Source organism: Sphaeramia orbicularis, chromosome 4, assembly GCF_902148855.1.
Source record: "Sphaeramia orbicularis chromosome 4, fSphaOr1.1, whole genome shotgun sequence".
In the NCBI taxonomy this organism is placed as follows: domain Eukaryota; kingdom Metazoa; phylum Chordata; class Actinopteri; order Kurtiformes; family Apogonidae; genus Sphaeramia; species Sphaeramia orbicularis.
In genome coordinates this window covers 11,429,667-11,452,910 of record NC_043960.1, presented here as the reverse complement: position 1 = coordinate 11,452,910, position 23,244 = coordinate 11,429,667, and the positions used below count along the sequence as shown (strand labels likewise).

The window sequence follows — 23,244 nt, the reverse complement described above, 5'->3', positions numbered from 1 at the left end:
AAGCAGCTAAAGATAATGTTGTTTGTCTTGATTTTTCACAGCATGTTGCTCATGTTAATAACACCTTTTCGGCTCTTTTGAGTGAATTGCGATTTGAAACAAAGGGATTGTGATGTGAAACAATGAGGGACCACGCATCAAGCATGTTTTGCAAGCTTTGGATTGAACTGTGACCTCTGGATAATCCCTTTCACTACCTCCGCTTTTAAATTAGCCGTGTGACGCGCCAGTTCCCTTGGTTCATCCGTCTGCTGTTCTCTTATTAGCGTCTAGTCTGACTCTACACTGCAACTTAATCCAATACGCAGCATTTCAATTTAAAGAAGTGCACATTCTTACAAATTAGGACATTTATTTTCCATTATGAGAGGGGACTTCTTGAAATATGAGAAGATTATGTTTCAAATAAAGGTCAAAGTAATTCAATCAACCAGTAGCTTTTTTCTAAAATGTTTCAAGAAAGCTTAACTCTATGGTTAAATCCCAGATGGACATTTTTGCAGCCCACACCATAAACCTCTCCTCTGCGTCCCTTCCCCCTTCTCTCTGTCCTCTTCCACTCACTCAGGCCCATCTGCAACAGCAACTCGCTTGGCAGAGCAAATTTAGGCAGCAAGCAAAAACCAACAATCCGCGTTGGTGCTGGCCCTTTTTTTCTGACCCGCTCAACTGTTAACTGTGTTCTTTGCCCTGCCATGCAAATGCATGTGGATCAAAGCAGGCATGATAGGACGACGCCTATACGGGGCCTCTTCACAAAACCAACAGCAGCTCCTACAATGCCCAGGGGTTTCTGTGGTCTTCCTCTTTTTGTGGGAGAAAAAAAATCATGACCAAGTCATTTTCTACTACTTTGCCCCCCCCTTCCCTGAACTCCCGATTTGTCGCACTGCTGGATTCATTACTCAATCCAATGACACAGCTGTTTTTTTAAGCTGTAGACGGCAGAAGGTGTGTTGTAACCCACTGCAGCCATTTTTAATTTCTATGCCAAACAGGAGGAAAGACAGTGTAAATTATCCTTAACTATCTTTCATCCTTACTAGACGATGGTCAGTCTTAAATATTTTATTTTAGTAATACCTTTTAAGGCACATGTATTATTCATGTATTTGTCTTAACTGTCTTAAGTCTAAATATTTATTCTTACACTATTTACTGTTTTGCAGCTGTACCTCTACCCTGTCAAATGTGCTTTGCTCCTGGAAAAATCACACAAACTGAAAAAAGTATGATGTCACCTTCAGGTTGGATGCTTTTGCGTGAAAAGTGGGTGATATTTCGTGATATCAAACAGTGAAGTTGCAGATCACAGCCAATTGAACCCCCCCATGCTCACAGATAGTGGCCACAAAAATGTAGCCCATCTGTTTGTTTTGTCCATTTTGATCTTTAACTTCAGGAGATATGAACTCTTTTTCATACTTAAATATAATACATATAATATGTGACACAAATGGACATTAACGCTGACAATTGTTAAAATTCAGGCCAGAATTCATGAAACTCTAGTCTGAGGTTCATCACACCTCTACGCTAGAGTAGCAACATATATATATGTATGTATGTATGTATGTATGTATCTATGTATCTATCTATAAAAGTAGCGGTAAAATGAATCAAAATACATAATAGCAACAACATATACAAAAGTCATTCATATTTTACATTTGTGCATTCAAAGCAATCAAGTATTTTCACTGTATGTATCAGAACTTTTGGTAAAGGAACTGCCTTTATGATTTTTGTTGTGTATAATTGCTTCTCAGACTGTGTTTACAGGTTGATTCATGTGTACACTTAGGTTAAATTTATTGTATTCTGTTACTTTTTCTGTGATTAATGACCAATGATGTAATTGACTTCTTGATTTTATTGTTTTTTTAGGTTTTTTTTTTTTTTTTCTTTTTTACTTCAAAGTTTGAGACAAATAAATAAATAAAAATAAATAAATTGTCTGAGTCAGTTCAGGGCTGTACTCACTGGAGTCTTATATTGGCCACATTTTGAAAAATAATGCGAACAACCAAGCAAATAATTCAGATCTGAGCAGTAAATCTGAGTGTAGTCACAGTGGACTCCATCCATCTGTACAAATAAACACTATTTTTATGTGATAATACACTTATGAAAGCATGGTTTGGAACATTATATCCCATTTCTACAATCAGAATATATCCTAAATCTCCCTAAATCTTAACAAAAATCTTAATAAAATACAACAAGACCTTGAAGGGACAGTTCAAGGGGACGTGTCTGAACTGAAAACCTGACGTAGAAAGAATGACCTGAATGTACAGTGTGGTCTGTATGTGTGTTTGTGTGTGTGTGTGGGCTCTTCCCTCAGGCATCGCTCTATACTGGCATGTTGACTGGAGGTATGCTTTTACTACAAACTGCAGACACACACCGGTACACATGTGCTGACCTATCTGCACAGGAAACACCAGTTCAGGCACGTTTACTGGGACAAACAGCATTTCATTCAACCACTGCCCTGGATCAATACTTAATCCAGAACCCGTTTGAGTAATGCCCTGTTTGTTTCGTTGCAGACAGAACTGGTTGCTAAGCTGATTAATTACTTCTCTGCGTGTCATTTTTACATTTTAGTTTCCAAATCATACATTAATTACAGAATATCCGTTGTGTTTTAAAGCCTGAAGTCAAGTTTATTTTTACTCACTTCATCTTGCAGCACTTCCAACTTCCACAGCTTTTTTTTTTTTTTCCTGTCTTTTTCATTCATCAGCGATTCATTGTTAAGTTTTGCCTCATTCTGAGTAAAACAAGCACTGGAACCGAGCCAAAAATAATAAGCCACACATTACACAGCCGTCCATTTTCATCCATTCTGCATTACAGACCCACAGTGTGTTTATATTTTACCGTAAAGCCACATTTACTACAGCCGACATTTACACTGTTTATTGTTTATGACCACATACTGTGCATAATATTTCAACAGTTTGTTACTCATTACTATTTATTACCACTATTTATTGTCATCTTATCTCATTGTGGTTTAGTTTGTTGCTGCATTTATTGTTTTATACAGCATTGAGAAAGTTAATCTCCCTGTACTTATGTAATGATAATTAAGAAAGCCTATTCTTTGCTAAATACTAATATCTTTTAGTTATTTTTAGAGGATTTCTGAGCTTATTCTTTCTTTTGTTTACTTTCTCCTCTCCTTAATTGCAACAAAACTGGACTATTTAGCATAGCTGCTCCTTTGTCCTCAGTTATTATGTAATATCATGAAATAAATAGGGGGAGGAGGGCAGTTTGCCAGGCACTCACAGTATCGTGAGATCAGAGGGACACCAGTGAGTGAAACAGCGGTGACCAGTGTCTAATTATACTGAACGTGTTTGTTGTGCGCCACTGTGTCCCCGTGTTGTGTTACCATCGATCGGTTTACCTGTGATAACGTTGATGTCGGGATAGGTGTTTTCACACAGCTCCACAGCGTGACTGTCTCTCTCAAACGCCTCACGAAGTTCCTTTTTTACGGCCGCCGAACCACACAGGCGGTAAAGACCCACCACCTGAAAACACACACACACACACACACACACACACAATGACACAAGTAGGTCAAATAAACAGCCATGGCTTCGGAGTTAAACAGTTGACAGAGCGGCAGACATTTTTACAACCCTATCGATCAAGTTCAACTCCTGCACTCAAACAATGACCTGGAAAGAAACCAAAATAGATTTATAGAAAACACACGTCACAAAGTTCAAGTCTGTTGCATCTACAAATACTGAAAACTACTCAGGAGTCATTCTTTGACTGGACAATAGGCCGCTACAAACTGCTTTTATTACACAACCAAAAATACTGGAGATCAGTAGTTTTTTCAGAAACCTTACATTCTCAGGAGCTTCACAAACACTGATAATGCAGCTTATCAAACGTACCTGATAACTGTTATTCTGTTCCCTTAATGTCTTTATTAACCCACAAAGACCTAAACAGCTGCCGGCAACCAAAAGTGTCTGCTGATCTAAAATGTTTAATAACTTTTGCACCATTAATCTTATCAATGCATTAAAATAATTCTGGTGCAATGGCTTTCAATCATAGATGATACACTTGACATCGAACATCTTACATATAAACTGAAGTTAAAAGAAAATCTCTTTATGAAAAACTGGGGAAAATGGTTGATATTCAGGGACAAATGTATCTATTAAGGAGCCTTAAAATATTCTGACACCAACACAGGCTGTTCTTTATAGTGTTTGTTCTTATGTTCTTTTGTTTCTTTTCCTACTCCCCAACCTTAGGAGACTGTACTGTACAGATAAAAATGAGAAAAAAATAAATAAATAAATAAAAAATAATAATAATAATAATAATGAGAATAATAAAAATTGTAAAAAAAAAAAAAAAAAAATCTGATAAAATGCAATTTCTCAGTTTTTGGGCTGCACTAAATATGACCCATTTGGTCATTCAAGGGCTCCGTAGTGAACATGGAAACACTGTTATGTTCTGTAACATTGATTTACCAGTAAAACCAGACTGGTTTAACAAATGATAGTGGTTGAAGACACTTGTTTTTACATTCATTTTGCTGAAGAACACTTTTTCTTTAGTTTTTTTTTTCTCTTTTGATTTAATAACATTTGAATTTACTCTCAGCCTTTATAAACATCTACACAATCAACATTCTTCACTGAAAAGTACTTAATATGGAGGGCAATTTTCTAATAAATGGTGATAAATCACTTAGAGAAAAAATTATTTGCAAGTCGGCACAAAAATACACTGTTGCCTATAAAGTTGGAATGAAATATTTTTACTTCTTCACATGAAATGATTATGACAATGTCATTTTTTTAATGTAATCATTGTACCAGGTCAAAGGTGATTAGTGATATGTAGAAATAAGAATGAAAATGTGTCTGAAAATAACATTATTATAATTTTATGGGCAACAGTATAGTTCTAGAGTTAATACATACAGTAGCACCAGATACATTTTACTTCACTAAAATAGAATAGAATAGAATAGAATAGAATAGATTAACTTTAAAAATGAACATGTGGGTATGGATTCAATAGTGTATGTGTGTCAGTCAGTCCTTACATAAAGCACCTGAGGCATGCGTGACCAATGGAAAAGAGCCTCCAGTCTTGAAGTTGTTTTATTGCAACAGCTTTCTTGAATACTCTTCTGTTTTTCATGCATAACATACCATTGCAGGGCTGTATGTAATTCTCATGTGTAACAGACTACCAATGGACATCACTTTTTGAAGTAATAAGACAATTTCAGTCAATTTATCATGGCATCCTTGTTAACATATGGCCATCACGCCAACCTAAATATTAATAATAACAATTTAAAAAACACTGAACAAAGAGTGATTGAACCACAAGCGTACCTTTGAATTATTTAACACATTTTAACCCTGTAAAGCCTGAACCATTAAATCATTGACAGAAAATTCCAATTCTTTGAAAATGGATCCTTTATTGGTCCCTCTGAACAACCCCATTTTTTTTTTCAAATATAATTTCAAATAGAGTTTAAATTTTTTATCATATTTGATACATTGGGTCTCAATGCTAAAATACTATTATTCTTCAAGAAAACAAAAAAAACACACTGATCATGTAGAGCAGGGGTCACCAATCCTAGTTCTCGAGGGCCGGAATCCTGCATGTTTTAGATGTATCCCTCTTCCAACACACCTGATTCAAATGCTAAGCCTATCATCAAGCTCTGCAAGAAGCCTGATAATGACCGTCACGTGTGCTGGAAGAAGGAAACATCTAAAACATGCAGGATACCGGCCCTCGAGGACCAAGATTGGTGACCCCTGATGTAGAGGGCTTTGGCATTATAGGGTTAAACACATTTTCAGACATTATTTAACATAAGCATCACTTGGGTAGAAGCAGCACCATAAACATTAGTTCCACATCTCCTTTAACCCTTTCATGCATTAATTGTGAGAAGCTTAATCAAGATTTTTTTTCCTTGGTTTTTTTTAATTCCTTTTTAGGCATGAAAAAACAAACAAACAATGTGATTGAATTTTTTATGAACCCATTTTTCATGGCGTTACAAAAATATGCACTCAGCTGGACACCATGCGTTTAATTTTAGAAGCACAGAAACATGTATTTACTGATATACTGCATAAAAACTATGAAATAAAAACATTAATACTGCTAATCTGATGTTTTCTCACATTTCAGCATACCTGCATGGAGATAATTTGCCAAAAAAAACCCAACCTTTTCGTTAAAAAAAAAAAAAAAGCAGTTAATTACAGTCTAATAACAATTGGAAACTTTTTACACTCAAACATGTTTTTGCAGAACATGTTTATCTAGAACAGCAAATTTACAGAAATGGTGTGAATTACAGTGTATGGGATGATGCATAAGTGCTCACTGTGTTGGCTGATATGGGAATAAACCAACAAAATCCATAAATATACAAGAAAACAACACTTTTGAATAGCTGTCCACTGTAGTGACCACTATGCATGAAAGGGTTAAGTAAAACATGAATCTAATCCAGCATTCTATAAAAAATAAGAAATCAACTAATATATTATGCGTGCACATCCTGCTGCCAGTATTTTTTGTATAATCATTCATTATTTTAGTAATGAGTGGGATAATGTACAGCTAGCCAGTCATTATTACAAAACGCACCTCGACTCAAAGCCAACAGATCTTGAATAATGACCACAGGAATGATCAACTCACTGTACATGATCCCTTACTTACAAAAGCAGCAGCAGCCACATGTCAAACTTAAACATGTAAACACAGCTATTCATTAACAGTGCATTTTTTTAGAGCAGTAAAACATGAACCCCATCATTTTCGGAGCACGCTGCATCATGTCCACTCCATCTATGGCTGCTCAGCACTTGTCACACAGGAAATGAACTAAGTAAAATGTAAATGTGTTTGACCAAACTACACTCAGTGGTGTGATAAAAATGTCACATTCCTACAACTGAACGGATAAACACTGAGCTCTTCTAAAAACCAAACTGACAGCTCAGCATTAAAAATGGAGTCCCTCAGCAATAAAGCATTAATGTGCCTTTACCGAAGCCTCTAGAGCAGGGGTGTCAAACTCATTTTAGTTCAGGGGCCACATTCAGCCCAATTTGATCTCAAGTGGGCCGGACCAGTAAAGTAATAACAGTGAAAAAAGTAAAATTATATTATGATTACTTTTACATCTAAAACGTTTCCTTAAAAATCTGAATAACACAAACAACTTGAAATTTCTTACGAAAAACAAGTGCAATTTTAACAATATTCTGCCTCGCTTTATCAGCTTATCATTTGCACATGTGCGTTACAATCACACAAAACATTTAGTAACAGGCATAATATTGGTAAAATTTCATTTACTTTTCTAAAGACATTTCCGTTTGTTCAGGTTATTCACATTTTTTGTAAAAGTATAGTTTGGTAATGTCAACATTTTCATGAAATTTTACTTTTTTACACCAAAAAAACAAAGAGAAAATTTGGGGTTGTCATTATTTATAGGTTATTATGACAATATTTTACTGGTCTGACCCAGTTGAAATCTAACTGTAATCGGACTGTATGTGTCTGTATGTGGAACCTGAATTAAAATGATTTTGACACCACTGATTGTTAATATCTTCAATGTAATGTTTGCATTTCACAAATTCATCCTGCGGGCCGGATTGGACCCTTTGGCGGGCCGGATTTTGCCCCCGGGCCACATGTTTGACACCTGTGCTCTAGAGTTTAACCTAAACGAAGTGAGGACGCTGACATTTGATCGCTGAAACTCAGCACCTACTCTCTCCGTGTTATGTTGGAATTAGGCAGCAGACATACCATAATTTCTCCTACATGTGTCTGTCTGGTATGTGGCATAGCAGACCAACTGGTGTGGTTGCCCCGGTAACGTGTTAAGTCAGTGGGCTGTGAATGGCGGGTCGGGTCCGGTTCCACACAAACACATGTTAACTCACACACACATTGCTGCCCTTTCCGGGCTCCGACGTAGGAGAGCTCTAATGTCTCCCCGTCCCACCAGGCCGGCTATTTGTGAGCTCTCCACGTTGAGCCGAGCAGTGTTCTCTAAACCTCACACGAGAGGGAGAGAGGCGGACAGATTAGGCAGGGATTTGGCTTTGTGTGAGAGTAAACAGAAGTCACTGGGCACAATGAACAACAAGTCCATTCAGAAAAAAAAAAAAAAGAGTCTCTCTTTAGGGCACAGTCGAATCGCAGGCGGGGAACAGCTGTTAGCAAAAGAGGCCTCGCACTTATACACCGCGGCTGCTGGGCAACTCAACAGGCAGCACCGGCCTCGGCGTATACGCGGAACACTGCAAACACAATGATGACAAAACAAAAACCACTTCCACCGACAGGAATGTGGATGCTTGGTAACTGCACGGCCATTGATGGGATCAGAAGTTTCTGTTTTTCATCCCGAAGCAGATTAACGACTTTATAGAAACATCAAACGGGCTGAAAGGACAGAATGAAAAGAACACTTGACCAAACGGACGCTTTTAAGAGCAAGGCCAAAGTTGTTTACTTCCTCTAAATATGACTCACCTTCTAATAGCTGGTCTGGAAGTAATGATCTGTTCTCACCTTCCAGTTAAAACGATCCTACACCTTCTTGGCAGAACCTTACAACATACTAGGGATGTAACGGTATGAAAATTTCATATCACGGTTATTGTGACCAAAATTATCACGGTTATCAATATTATCATGGTATTGTTGAAATTGTGCTCAAAATGTTCATAAAGTACTTATACACACACTGAAATAATTTAACCAAGTTGTATTTTGAAAATAAATAAATAAAATAAAATAAAATAAAATAATTGGCACAATGTACTTTCTGTTGGCAGAAACATTCAAATATTAACCCTTAGTGGTCTGAGCCTATTTTGGCTGTTTTTCAGTACTTTTGATTTTGCCTTTATATACTATATAAACAAATGTTTACTATGCCCATATTTGGTATCTTTTTTTTCAGCACAACTTCATCTATATCCTCTGCCTATTATTTTTTTTCACTTTAACCTACCATATCAACATTAAAGGCCAGAATGCACAAAAAAATATAAAATCCGGTTTGAAAAATGTGTATAATTTATTGCATAAATAACACAAAGATGCTTAACGAACCTTTTCAAAGACTTGAAAAGTGAATATTGGTTCCAAATATTAGGTACAGAAAATTAAAATTGTAATAAATTAAAACTATACTCAAATATTTGACATGAAAGCATATCTTTACATGGGCATTTTCCCTGGAAAAGTGCGGTAATCAAACACGGTTATCATGATAATTAGAATTTAAACGATAATACTAACCATTGGCAATTTTACTGCGGTTTACCGTTATACTGGTAATCGTTACATCCCTACAACATACACGAAGAGGTGAACACACAGCTGAAAACAGCACTGACCTGAATATTTATCAATTAGCTGATTTTCAGAAACAATTAGTTGCTTGCTATTAGGGATGCAAATTGTTGATTTATCCATTAATCACTAGTTGGTTGACCTTATCAATCGAATAATAATTAGGACAAAGAAGGTATTTATCACAGACATGAGTAAATAGATACACTGACTGTGCTTGAATAAAAAAGATGCTACATTTAGTGCAGAGCTGAGAAGAAATTAGTCATGTAATCAAATTAGTCATATAATCAATAATCCGCGAGGGTCCACATTTCAAGATTTACTAAAAGGTCCAGGTCTACGACATACTTAAATACAATACACTCACTATTCTTGAAGTTTTAATATGAATATGAAAGGATACAATATGACTACACATTGTAAGTATAATAAGTAATGCTTGTTTCCTGCATGACGTAACACAAACATGAGTGTAAACATGAAACAGGATGCAGTAATCCTGAGTCTGACATAGACCAGAGCCAGACCAGACCCCATAACCCCTCACTAACCTCTCACACCTCTGTCACTAATGTATTTGAAGCCCCCAACATGTTTTGTATTCAGCTTTTCACATTTTAGACATTAATTCTGACCATTTTAAAGGCTGAAACTGATCTGATATGAGTAGGTAGCTCTTATTTCTATGTGGTTGTTGGCTCCACCAACCTGCCCACTGTTTGTTTACTGTGACTATGCTCGTCTTTTCTCCCTCCACTTTCACTCCATCCAGCCGGTTGAGGCAGATGGCTGCCCACGCTGAGCCGGATTCTGCTGGAGGTTTCTTCTGTTAAAGGGAATTTTACTTCCCGCTGTCTTCAAGTGCTTGCTCAAGGGGATTTTTTTTTTTTCGTTTTTCTCTGTAATATTCTAAACCATTGAACTTATAATATTAAGATGATTTTGGTTTGGTGCTATGTAGGTTGAAATGAATTGTGCGGTGTGTATTTGTTGAGTATACATTTCACTTTATTTGTGTTCATGTTATATAAACAATTTGATATTGTCATGCGCTACTTCATGTACAACCTATATCTGAAAAAATTAAATATATCGATCAGAATATCAAACAGCTTTAGCCTCAAACAAATAATTCACACCATTCTTATGTATGATCTTTGGTACATGTCTTCACCAACATAACACCATGTGCATGTTTAGGTGTAAACATGTCACAGCATCTTCTGCAGTGTATGACAGTATGTAGGTTACTGGGATACCTTATGTTAATAAGCACTGAGTGCTCTCACACATATCTCTGGTCTTTGACACAGATAATATCTGCAGTCTTTTCAAAACACCCACAATCACCCAGCATCTTAAAAGCCTGAAGACGCCCCCAGGACATGTAATTCTAAGAGACCTTTAAAAAGCCTCCATCAAAGATCTAAATAATCATTTGTAAAGTACACTGCTACACATGAGGCCGTGCATGCTTTAGTGACACAACCTGTAAATTCCTTTAAGATCTGGTGTCGGCCTCGTCCTAACCCCTGTCTGCCTGCAACCTCAAGGAGCCCTTACACTTGATCTCAAGGTTGAAATCTGCACAAAGCTGCCTCTACTCTACATGTCTGTAATAAAAGAAGGCAGCAAAAACTGGGGGGAGAGTGATTAGAGGAAGCACTGTGAGGGACGGGAGAGAAACTGTGTCTGACTGAGAGAAAAACGGAGACAGACAAGAGGAGACAGACACAGATAGGAATCACACTATGGCAAGACAAAGCAGAGCAAATTACATAAACACTAGAAACTGAGCTAACAGATTAAAAGTTATTGGTTAAGTGAGAGATAGAGGTGTCCTGTAAAAGGGGGTGGACAGGTGAGGCAGTGCAGAAAAAAAACATCATCTACATCTACATCAGTTCAATGTGTGTGAACTGTTTGTATATGTATATAATCCACCGCTGTTTAGTCTAGTTTAGGGTCAAAATAGTGTATATTTGATCATTCATTTAACAGGATTAAACACTGCGACCCAGTTCATGTAATGCAGTTATACAAGAACTTCGACAAACCCAAGGTAATTTCAGCACTTTCAGTTGTTTTTGGTTTTGTGGGTTGTCCAAAAAAACAAAAAAAACAAAAAAAACATTCACAGGATTTCTTTGTGGTATTTCTTGCTTAAACCGTTGCTTGTGGGACAGAGCCAACTGGAGCACAGTTTGACCAGTTGCTACAGACGGTGCTACAGAAAATAATATGCTTTCTGTGTAAAGGAATTGGGTAATTTTGGTTCTCAAAACTTTAAAAAACTTAATGTATCATACATTCCAGTCACTTATTCTGTTTATAAAGCTTAGAAATATTAAGAGGATACATAGCTTGATAATAGTTATTAGAGAAATGTGGTTTAATGCAGAAATAACTCAATAAATTGCATTGTCATTAAGGAAAAGCATATTATCTGACATTTCCTTTGCAATCCTAAATGTCCTTGGCAAAAAGAAACATGAAGCAACAGTTATAAATGAAACTGTCCCTACTTCTGAAATGACTCTAATGTTATTTTGTCTACAAAACACATGATTGCTTAGAAAAACACAATGTAATTGAAGCTGCAGGAGCTGAAATCACTTTCCCTCTGCCACTTTCTCCTTTCAGTAGAAATCAAAACCAAAATATACTGTAAATCCTGATGACGCTGTTTCCTGCTGTTTTGGCAACGTAAAACAACTTTTACAAGCTTTCATGTTTATGTTTATGTTTATGTTTACGCATTTGGCAGACGCTTTTTTCCAAAGCGACTTACAGGGGAAACCAATTAAATCACTCAATCAATCAAATTTTATTTATATAGCGCCAGATCACAAGAAAGTTATCTCTTGACATTTTATATATCGAGTTGGTCAAAACCAGACTCTAAGTCAATTCTACAGAAACCCAACAGAATCCTCCAGGAGCAAACACTTGTGACTGGTGACAGTGGCGAGGAAAAACTTCCCTTTAACAGGCAGAAACCTCGAGCAGACCCAGACTCCTGGAGGATGGCCGTCTGCCTTGACCAGTTGGGGTTAAAGAGAGAGGGTAGAGAAGGGGAAAAAGAGAGAGCGATAGAGATAGGGACTGGGGAAGAGGGGGAGAAGGGGGGAGTAGGGGGAGACACATGGAGGCGGTTGAGGATAAGTGAGTGGTGATGATGAGGGCAGGGAAGAGGCCGGACCACCGCAGCAGGTCCAGAGATAATCGTGAAAGAATCTGTGGTTGTCCTGGGAAAAACCTTATTAGAATATTTAAAATGGAATGTTTGAAAGTGCTAGGACAGGAGGTGCTCTCGGAAGAGCTGGGTCTTCAGGAGCTTCTTGAAGATAGGCAGGGATGACTCTGTTCTTGTAGCACTTGGTAGAGCGTTCCACCAACGTGGAACGACCCATGAAAAGAGCCTGGATTGTCTTGTACAAGGTCTGGGGACCACCAGACTACGTTCCCCAGACGAGCGGAGTGGTCGTGGGGCGACATAAGCTTTTATTAGTGCACCTAAGTAGACAGGAGCAGACCCACGGAGAATTTTGTAGGCTAGGATTAAAGATTTGAATTTGATGCGGGCAGCTATGGGTAGCCAGTGTAACTCAATGAGTAAGGGGGTGACATGTGCCCTTTTAGGCTGATTGAAGACCAGACGCGCTGCTGCATTCTGGACCATCTGTAGTGGTTTGACAACACAAGCTGGGAGGCCCGTTAGAAGAGCATTGCAGTAGTCAAGACGGGAGATAACCATAGTCTGCACCAGGAGCTGGGTGGCCTGTTCGGTTAGGTATGGCCTGATCTTTCTTAGGTTGAACAGAGTGAAACGGCATGATCGGGTGACAGAGGCAACGTGATCCGTGAAGGTCAACTGATTATCAATCATGACTCCCAAGTTACGTACTACACTGGTAGGAGCCAGAGGTATGGAGTCAATAGTGATGGAGATGTCCAGCTGTATGGTTGGCTTAGCTGGGAAGACCAGCAGTTCAGTTTTGGACAGGTTCAGCTGAAGGTGATGGGCTTTCATCCATGCAGATATGTCAGAGAGACAATCTGAGATCCGCACTGAGACTGTGGAGTCATCAGGTGGGAATGACAGATAGAGCTGGGTATCATCAGCATAGCAATGATATGAGAAGCCGTGTGAGTGGATGATCTGACCGAGTGAGGTGGTGTATATGGCAAAAAGGAGGGGGCCCAACACAGAGCCTTGGGGGACCCCCGTGGTGAGGCGGTGAACTGCTGATGTGTGCCCTAGCCAGGACACACTGAAGGACCGACCAGTAAGGTAAGATTGAAACCAGGAGTGTGCGTGGCCTGTGATGCCCATGTTCCAGAGTATGGATAACAGGATATCATGATTGACAGTGTCAAATGCTGCTGATAAGTCCAGTAGAATGAGTACTGAAGACTTGGCTGCTGCTCTAGCCTCTTTCAAGGCTTCTGTCACAGACAACAGAGCCGTTTCAGTGGAGTGGCCGATTTTGAAGCCAGATTGGTTGATGTCCAGGAGGTTATTTTGGGAGAGGAATTCTGTGACCTGTTTGAAAACAGCCCTTTCGATGATCTTAGAAAGGTATGGGAGGAGTGAGACTGGTCGATAATTCTCCACTTGAGTGGGGGTGAGGGAAGGTTTTTTGAGTAGTGGTGTTACCTGCGCTTGTTTAAATACTGTAGGAAATGTTCCTGAAGTCAGTGAAGCATTAATCACATGTGTGATTGGTGCTGTGATAGTAGGGGCAACAGACTGTAAGAGGTTGGATGGAATAGGGTCCAACAGGCATGTTGTAGGACGGCTAGAGGAAAGGAGTTTAGACACCTCGTTCTCTGTGAGGGGAGTAAATGAGGGGAATGACGCAGTTGGGCTTTTATCAGTTGAGTTAGTAGTAGCCATAGTCAGGGGAGAGGAAGCAGTGTGTGATGATGATGATGTTGAAGAAGGAGGCGTGCAGTCTATGGGTGGATCAGTGAACTGACTGCTGATAGTAGACACTTTATTTGTGAAAAATGAAGCAAAATTGTCTGCTGTCAGATTAGTAGTGGGCGGTGGAGGTGGAGGGTTGAGTAGTGTTTTAAAGGTTGAGAATAGTTTCTTGGTGTCGGTGGCAGAATGAATTTTGTTATTATAGTAAGCCTTCTTCGCAGCAGTGACACTGGATGAGAAGGATACCAATAGTGACTGGAATGTGATCAGGTCAGAAGAGCTTTTTGTTTTGTGCCATTTTCTCTCTGCGGCTCTGAGGTTGGTACGCAGCGACCGGAGGTTATCATTGAGCCATGGGTGGGACTGGGAGGATCGAGCGGGTCTAGTAGATAGAGGGCACAGATTATCCAGACAGGAGCTAAGTGTAAAGCACAGAGACTCAGTGGCATCGTTAACCTCTAAGGAGGAAAAAGTGCTGGGGGGAGGGAGAGCAGAGGCTACGACAGTGGAGAAGTGGGTGGGGGACAAATTGCGGAGGTTGCGGCGGAAAGAGACCATGGGGGAGGGAGCAGAGTGTTTTTCAGGGAGAGACACACTGAACTGAATGAAATAGTGGTCAGACAGGTGTAAAGGTGTGACTGTGAGGGCATCTGTGATGCAGTTTCGGGTGAAAATGAGATCGAGCTCTTTACCAGCTTTGTGGGTTGGAGGACTGCAAACCCGCTGTAGCTCAAAAGAGAGTATTAGTGACATGAAATCTGAGAAGCTGGGATTGTCTAAGTGGATGTTCATGTCACCGAGGACTAGCATGGGGCAGTCATGCTCTGGGATGGAGGAAAGCAGAGTGTCAAGCTCATCAGGAAAATCACCCAGTTGCCCTGGTGGACGATAAATGACAATTATGTAAAGTTTGACTGGTGCTGTCACTAGGATGGCATGGTATTCAAAGGAGTTGTATTTGACTGAAGGTAGGAGTTGATTGTGTTTCCATTTGTTGGAAATTAACAGACCCACACCACCTCCTCGTCCAGATGGACGAGAGGTATGAGAGAATGTGTGGCTGATAGAAAGTGCGGCTGGGGTTGCATTGTTTTCAGGCGTAATCCAGGTTTCAGTGAGAGCCAGGATGTCCAGTGTGTGATGGTTGGCATAGGCAGCAATAAAATCTGCTTTGTTCACTGCAGATTGGCAATTCCATAACCCTATAGAGAAGGACGCACCAATGACTGCGGTGTATATTAATGGGCGGAGATTGGTGATATTACGATGCCTTTTAGCAGTGTGAAACCCCATACGTGAACCGAAAATAACAGGAATAGGATGGTGACCAGTAGAGAGATTGTTCCTCAAAGGTGAGCTGGTGTGAGTGAGGGGTGTAACTGTCATTAGTGAGGGGCTGGGAGAGGAGGAGAGATCAGCTGGGGTGGTATTCAGTCTGACTACAGACTGTACAGGAGACTCTGAACGTGGTGATGTTTGATGTGACCAGCAGGGGGAGCAGGTGACTGCAGCAGAAGACGGGGAGCGTAGTCACATAGGTGTGGGAGTGGTTTTAGTCTGGACAGCGTGTTGAATGTTTTGAGCCAGGACGCTGCTGCCTAGTGTAGAGGGGTGGACGCCATCGGACTTGTAGAAGGAGGAGCGGTTCCAGAACAGATTAAAGTTATCAATAAAACTGAAGCCGTTCAGAGCAGAGGCGGACTGGAGCCAGGTGTTCAGGCTGAGGAGTCGGCTGAAACGGCCCACACCACGGGCAAAGGAGGGGAGGGGCCCGGAAATGAAAACAGCCTTCCCGGATCCTTTCAGTTTATCAAAGAGGTTTTTAAAATGAACCTTCGTCACTTCGGACTGTTGAAGAGAAGTGTCATTGAAGCCCACGTGAACTATGATCCGGGTAACGGTGGACGGCAGTGAGAGCAGCAGCTGAGGGAGTTCATGGAGGATGGAGGTGACGGTGGAACCAGGAAAACACCTGGTTATGGCGTTAAAGAAACGGACGTGACGGATGATGGAGTCCCCGAGGATAGCGGTGGTCGGAGGGAAAAGTGGTCGAGGAGACAGTGTTGAAGGTGAAGGGTTCCTGGTCTCTCTAGGTGGACATTCCACGGGTGGACCGTCGGAGTGACGGCGGACGGCCTCTCGGAGGAGGCGGCGCCGGGCAGAGGAGCGGACCGAGGAGCGGGGACCCTTGTTCGACGGCTTTACAAGAGGACCGGCTTTAGGACCGTCGCCGGTAATCAGCTCGGTGGCAGCCACGGAGTCAGCAGGAGCCGGTTCCGGGACAGAGCCAGGTGGGATGGGGGGCACACCAGCCGCGGGGGGAGGAGCCGGAGCGTCCTCCACGGACAGGACGGCGAAGCGGTTTGATGTGCTGATGGTCGGCGGTGGTGAGTCTTTGCTCGTGTTCTTTTTGCGGCCACGAATCACCACTTCAGACCAGGGTGTAGAACACGGGGGGCGAGAACAGGCAGAGGAAGGATCCCATAACACCGTATCATCACAGGAGGCTTTGGGCTTCTCTGCGCTTTTCAGGAACAGACTGGACAGTGTGGGAAGGCGGCTGGAGAAACCACAGAGCTGGGCATTTTTCTCCTCGAGTTCTGCGGAGAGGCGCAGTATTTCCTCTTTGAGATCCGCGATAGTTTGGTAAGCCTTTACCAGGGTTTTGTTGGCTTCGACAAGAGGACTATCTCCGGCTGATGAGGATGACGCCATGGTGGAAACAGCGAGATACCGGGCAGAGCGCGGGAAGCGATGGGTGACAACCAGAGGTAAGGATCCACTGACAATACTGACCTGTCCTGATGGAGGTTTGGATTGATGGCGTCAAGTTAAAAGACACGGTTAAGAGGTTAGGTTCAAGTGAGTAAGCGTTGAAAGGCAAGAAATAAGTAGTTAAAAGGCTGGATTTCTAGGAGTAGATCCGCCGGCGGTTGAGACAGAGAGCAGGAAAGTCAGCAATTGGTAATTATTTAACCCCTTACTTTTCTCAAAACACCAGTGTTTGGGTAAAATCTGCATCACAGGGTACATTTTCATTATCCTTAAAGCACAGATAATGAACCTAAAAACTAACAGGCGCAGCAACTTTAAGAGTGAAAAAAAACAAAAAAACAAAAAAAAACTAAAGCTCTAGTATCAACCAAAAGAAAATATGAGCTTTTAAAGGAGTCATATTTTACTTTTGGGTCAAAACACAGTATTCGAAACCTCTCTGACGGGACATTTTAGAGACAATTTGACAGATTAGTGTTGCTAAATGACATACATTTGTACTTTTAAATTCATTTTTGCTTTAGTTGGACCATAAGGGATTATCAAAACAAGGAGCTACTTTATACTGAAATAAATGTTGGAATGGCAATCAATTGAAGTTCGCTCTCTGATGGGACATTACTGTGTTTTGACCTTTTTTAAAATGGAATTATGCATTTTAAAACATTTCCCTGTGGTCTACATAAACTGTAAATGCTATGCTTGGGTCTGAATTCTTCATTAATTCAAGTCCACAGGTCCATCTTCAACCCTATTTCTGAGTAATGACGCCAGAAAGGTTGTTTTGAGCACTGGCCCTTTAAATGCAAATGAGGCATTTCACACCCCACCCCCTCCAGGTTGTTGACCATGCTGCTCTGTCCTGTTTCTCCATACTCTGAGAAATGTTCGTCGGAAGTCTTGACCTTATATGTGCAAATGTTGTGACATAACTAGTTATAGGCGCAGCAACTTTAAGAGTGAAAAAAAAAAACAAAAAAAAAAAACTAAAGCTCTAGTATCAACCAAAAGAAAATATGAGCTTTTAAAGGAGTCATATTTTACTTTTGGGTCAAAACACAGTATTCGAAACCTCTCTGACGGGACATTTTAGAGACAATTTGACAGATTAGTGTTGCTAAATGACATACATTTGTACTTTTAAATTCATTTTTGCTTTAGTTGGACCATAAGGGATTATCCAAAACAAGGAGCTTCTTTATACTGAAATAAATGTTGGAATGGCAATCAATTAAAGTTCGCTCTCTGATGAGACATTACTGTGTTTTGACCTTTTTTTTTTTAAATGGAATTATGCATTTTAAAACATTTCCCTGTGGTCTACATAAACTGTAAATGCTATGCTTGGGTCTGAATTCTTCATTAATTCAAGTCCACAGGTCCATCTTCAACCCTATTTCTGAGTAATGACACCAGAAAGGTTGTTTTGAGCACTGGCCCTTTAAATGCAAATGAGGCATTTCACACCCCACCCCCTCCAGGTTGTTGACCGTGCTGCTCTGTCCTGTTTCTCCATACTCTGAGAAACATTCGTCGGAAGTTTTGACCTTATATGTGCAAATGTTGTGACGTAACTAGTTATAGACGCAACAAATTAAGAAGGAATTAAAACGGGTTGTAGAAATCCACTCGATTTTTGCCAAAATGAATATAAAGGTAGTTTTTCAGCACCTGTAGCATTCAAATTCAAACTTTTTTTTAATGATTAGTCCCTAAATACACAAATAAATGTACCAAAGACTAATAAAAGTGGGTTTAGCAAAATATTACCCTTTTAATGTGGCCTGTTTTAGTGGATTAAACCCAAATCAGGGTTACTTAAGTCTACAGACCGCTTAAAAAGGCCTGGTGTTTGCCTGTTGGATCCCGGCTCAAGCTGCCCCTGGAATCCCACCCCCACCCAGGCCCCGAGTGATCAGTCAGGAACCATGTCCAGACACTTTTACTGCCGCTGTCTCAGGTCTAATTAGGAGAATGGCCACCGCCTCGCTCCTCTATCCCGGCTTCAAACACCGCATGAAATGTGGATGTTTGGACAAAACTGAGTACGATCACATGATCCAGTGAAACACTCCACAGTCGTCTATTAACTCTGGGTCTTTCTTTTCTCTATAAAAGAGTCCATCGCCCCGGGAAGGAAGAGGTGACATCATGAAGAGCGGTACATCTTTCCTATCCATTCTGCACATGCCACTCATCTGGCGTTACTACTGGCTGCAGGGTGAAGACACATGTCACGCATACTGAGCTAAAAGGAGCCTTATGTGGGACTTTAATGCTCCTCTATTCTTTGACTTTCATACAAAAATGCATTATATAACTGCACTATAGACGCCCTCTTTTCAACTTAAGTCTGTTTTCAATGTACAGAATAGGATTAGGAGGGCTTCCATTCACATGTTTCTGTGTGTGAATAAGTCCTCAAATGTATACATACATTATATTCTGACTTCTGCTGAAAACATGAACCGGTCACTCATTCACTGCTTCTCAAATGTAAGAATGTGGGGCTTTTTAGTGTTACATACCATTGGAAATCTAGTATCTTCCCATGTGGACTTACTTAACACCAACTGGAGGATGTCGGAAATGTAAATCATCAATTCTGTAGTATTAATTCATCAGGTAAATCATTGCTGTATCTTGCAATGGTTGGTCTAGGCTTACATTTGTCCACAACAGCATCTATAGTCATGGAAAAAATTATTAGACCACCCTTGTTTTCTTCAATTTCTTGTTCATTTTAATGCCTGGTACAACTAAAGGTACATTTGTTTGGACAAATATAATAATAACAACAAAAATATCTCATAAGAGTTTAATTTCAGAGCTGATATCTATCCATTTTCCATGGTTTTCTTGATAATAACCAAAATTCAGTTCTTACATCAATATCTATGGCATTGTACTGTCAAAAACAGTGCTTTTAGGCATTCCATGTTTTCTTTTCTGTCTGTTTTAGTCACTTGATACACACAGGAGTTGGTACTTGATTGCATAACCATTGTTTTTGATGACTTTTGATGGTCTAATAATTTTTTCCGTGACTGTACTTCACCAATCAGCAGGATTTTTGTATATTTATCTATATTTCCTAGCGTCAGTAAATCAGTAAATGAAATATAAGAATCGACCTGCTTTTTTGCAAATTCCTAGTGTAATATCTGATAAATGAGAGTAATTTGAAAGGTTAAATTTAGGCTAAGTCTGCAACATCTAAGTAAAACTTCCTATTCACACAGGACTAATATAACCTGTGGATCTCCGGTGATTTGGAAAATAACCTCCACATCTGGGTTTCATGCAGCGTCTTTGCACAGGATGAGAAAAGTCTGTTTTTTATTGGAATGTTCTGACATTATTCACCAGGTTTGATTTGTGAGGCACTCTCACACTGACAGTTAACTGTTGAAAGACAGAAAAGTATTCCTTAATGAGCACCGGTATAGATGTTTTGAAGGATTTAAGGTTACTCTGTCAGTGACTATCCATGCTATATAGTGAATTTCCATTTAAAACACTTTTAAAACTTCCTTCTCCATTGTTCTGGAAATCGAATAAATATGCAGCAGAAGAGAAAGATGAAATAAATTCCATCAAATCACACAAATGTCAACTCGGATGGGACTAATATGACGGGACCTGTGTATGTGCTGGAAATTTGCAGAGGGATCTTTTTTTTTTTTTTTTTTTTATAGCAGTTTACAGACATGGAAGATTGGTATGGAATTAAGATCACAGACAGATGTCCACATGTTATACTAACTTATACACGAATCGGGCTGAAGTTAAGGTAAAAAACTGAATTTTTACCAGTGTTTTTCAAATATCTGATATTTTCATCCATCCTCAGACCATCCAAATGTAAAACTGGGATTAAAAAGCCAACTGGTTCTCCTGAATTAAATGATCTATGACCCTCAATGTTGACTCCTGTTGGATAAGTTAAAAACGGCAAGTCAGACAGCTCTAACACTGTCACAGGGATATAAAATATAATAATAATCACTACTCAGAGTGCCTGTTATGACTGACAAGAGCGTAAAGTTTTGGCCTCATCACCAATAACTTTAAGAGTAGAAACATTCCAACCTGTTTTCTTGTTGCGGACTGTACTGACTCACCTGGCAGCCTCTCTTCTCGATCTCATTGATGCACTTGCTAATCAGCAGCGGCACCATAAGCCCCGTGTTCTCCCTCTCTGCCACCCGCCACGCCTCCACGCCAAACACCTGGGGCTCCCGGTCTCCATCTGGCCCGCCGTCCAGAGAGTTTTGCCACTGCTCCATCAGGCTCAGCTTGACGTAGATCAGCCCCCGCGGCTCCAGCTTCACCGCCAGCTGGTGCGATCGTGTCACCCGGAACAACGTGGGCAGAACCACGGTGCCGTGGCAGCAGACGCGGTTTCGTCTCGGCGTGGGCTCCCAGCTGAACACCACCAGCTTCAGGTGCTGGGCGTTCTCCAGCTCGATGTTGAAGGTGTGGTCCATGTCTAAGAAGGTAGTTCGACAGGTGAGCAGTGCTGTCCGTGCTTTATTAACAGAGTCCACTTGGATGGCGCAGTAGACGTCACGAGAGTCGATGCGAGGCGGTTTGAGGTCCTCGGCGCCGTAAAAGTGCAGGCTCATCAGTCCAGAGATGTACTGGCTACACTTAGGCTGCTCTGTGAAGCTGTAATGGCGGAAGGCGTCGATGTCCAGCTCCATGCCGTTCAGTCTGGAGCCTCCTTCGGCCTCCTTGCCTTTACCTCCCTTCCCCTCCGCAGAGCCGTGCTTCCCAGACTTGGCTACCAGCTCAGGTGAGTCCCCGTCACTGAGGTAGCCCCCTTTACTGGCAGACTTTGAGCTGCCGTTGTTCTTCTTCTTACTAAAGCTGTTCTGTGTGGACACGCTGCTGTCCAGGTGATAGCGTGAGATCACATTCCGACTCGCCTGCCCGCTTCCAGAAGCAGACAGCCTTGGAGGGCCTGAGGTTTGGGGGACGGCCTCGGACCCGTTGTTTTGGGGGGAGTTGGATCTGGGCTCCAGCTGACTGTTTCCGTTGCTGTTGCTGCTGCTCGGAGTCCCCCGGACGCTGAGTTTCCTGCTCAGCTCCGGGAGCTTCTTCATCTTCATGGAGATCTTCCTGACAGTGCGAGGGGACTTGATCTTATCGGGGAAGGACCAGTTGATGGAGCTGCTCTTCTTGGCTGGGTTTGGGCTTGAGGGAGGAGAGAAGCCGACAGCGTTGGGCAGGTCAGGACCATCTAGAGGAAAAAAAACAGGCAAGAGAAAGACTGATTAAAAAAGTCTAAAGGTCAAAAGCAAAGACAAACCACAACAGACAATGCTCCTTTATGAGGGAGGATTAGAGACATGCTGAAGATTAAAAAAATACGATATTGAAGAATATAGGCCTAATAATCTGAGGAAGAAAGAGATATTAATGAAAATTAAATTGCAAAAAAGTCAGAATATCATGAGAATTAAGTTGTAATATTTCACAACAAGAAGACATTTTATGAGAATAAACTCAGAAAGATGGGGAAATATCAAAGGAACAGAATAAAAATGAGGTAAATAGGAAACTTGCTTAAATTATACATTTCACAATTAAAGAAATACAGGTAAAGTTGGAAAAACAGATTAAAACATCTTCGGTCAGACGACTTCTTACATGTGAAATAATAACTTTATGCTCATAACATTGTGACTTTTTTTTCTTGAAAAATTACAGCTTCATTATTACAATATCATTATGTAGCATCACTACTATTTCTACTGAAAGATTATAATCTTATTCTCAAATTTTCTTATTTTTGCCTTCAACGTGGCCATAATCATCCATCATACAACACTAACTAAAACAAGATGGAATATTATGATACAGCTAAATAACCAAGCACATCATAAATACTGAAAAACAAAGTTAAATCGAAAACTAGAACTGGAAGAATTGAAATGAACATAACTACCATAGTTTTCAGATCCATGAAAAATACATTAAAACTACAGTGAACAATCTAAATAAACAATTAACGTATATATTGAATTGCAGGTAAAACAGGCTGTGTTGTGTTTAAGTCAGTGCTAATGTTGATGAGAAAACAGGGATCTATACCATTAAATATA

General features: G+C 40.5%; 1 protein-coding gene across 2 annotated transcripts in view; it reads right to left on the bottom strand.

Moving 5' to 3' along the window:
- The window catches only part of syde2 (synapse defective 1, Rho GTPase, homolog 2 (C. elegans)), an 89,297-nt gene that overhangs the window by 28,187 nt on the left and 37,866 nt on the right, over nucleotides 1–23,244 (bottom strand). For both annotated transcript variants that reach the window (XM_030131763.1, XM_030131764.1), the window contains exons 4-5: nucleotides 21,259–22,379; nucleotides 3,425–3,551 (exon numbers count right to left, since the gene is read on the bottom strand). In XM_030131763.1, coding sequence (XP_029987623.1) covers nucleotides 3,425–3,551; nucleotides 21,259–22,379 — 1,248 coding nt within the window. The remainder of the gene's footprint in view (nucleotides 1–3,424; nucleotides 3,552–21,258; nucleotides 22,380–23,244) is intronic.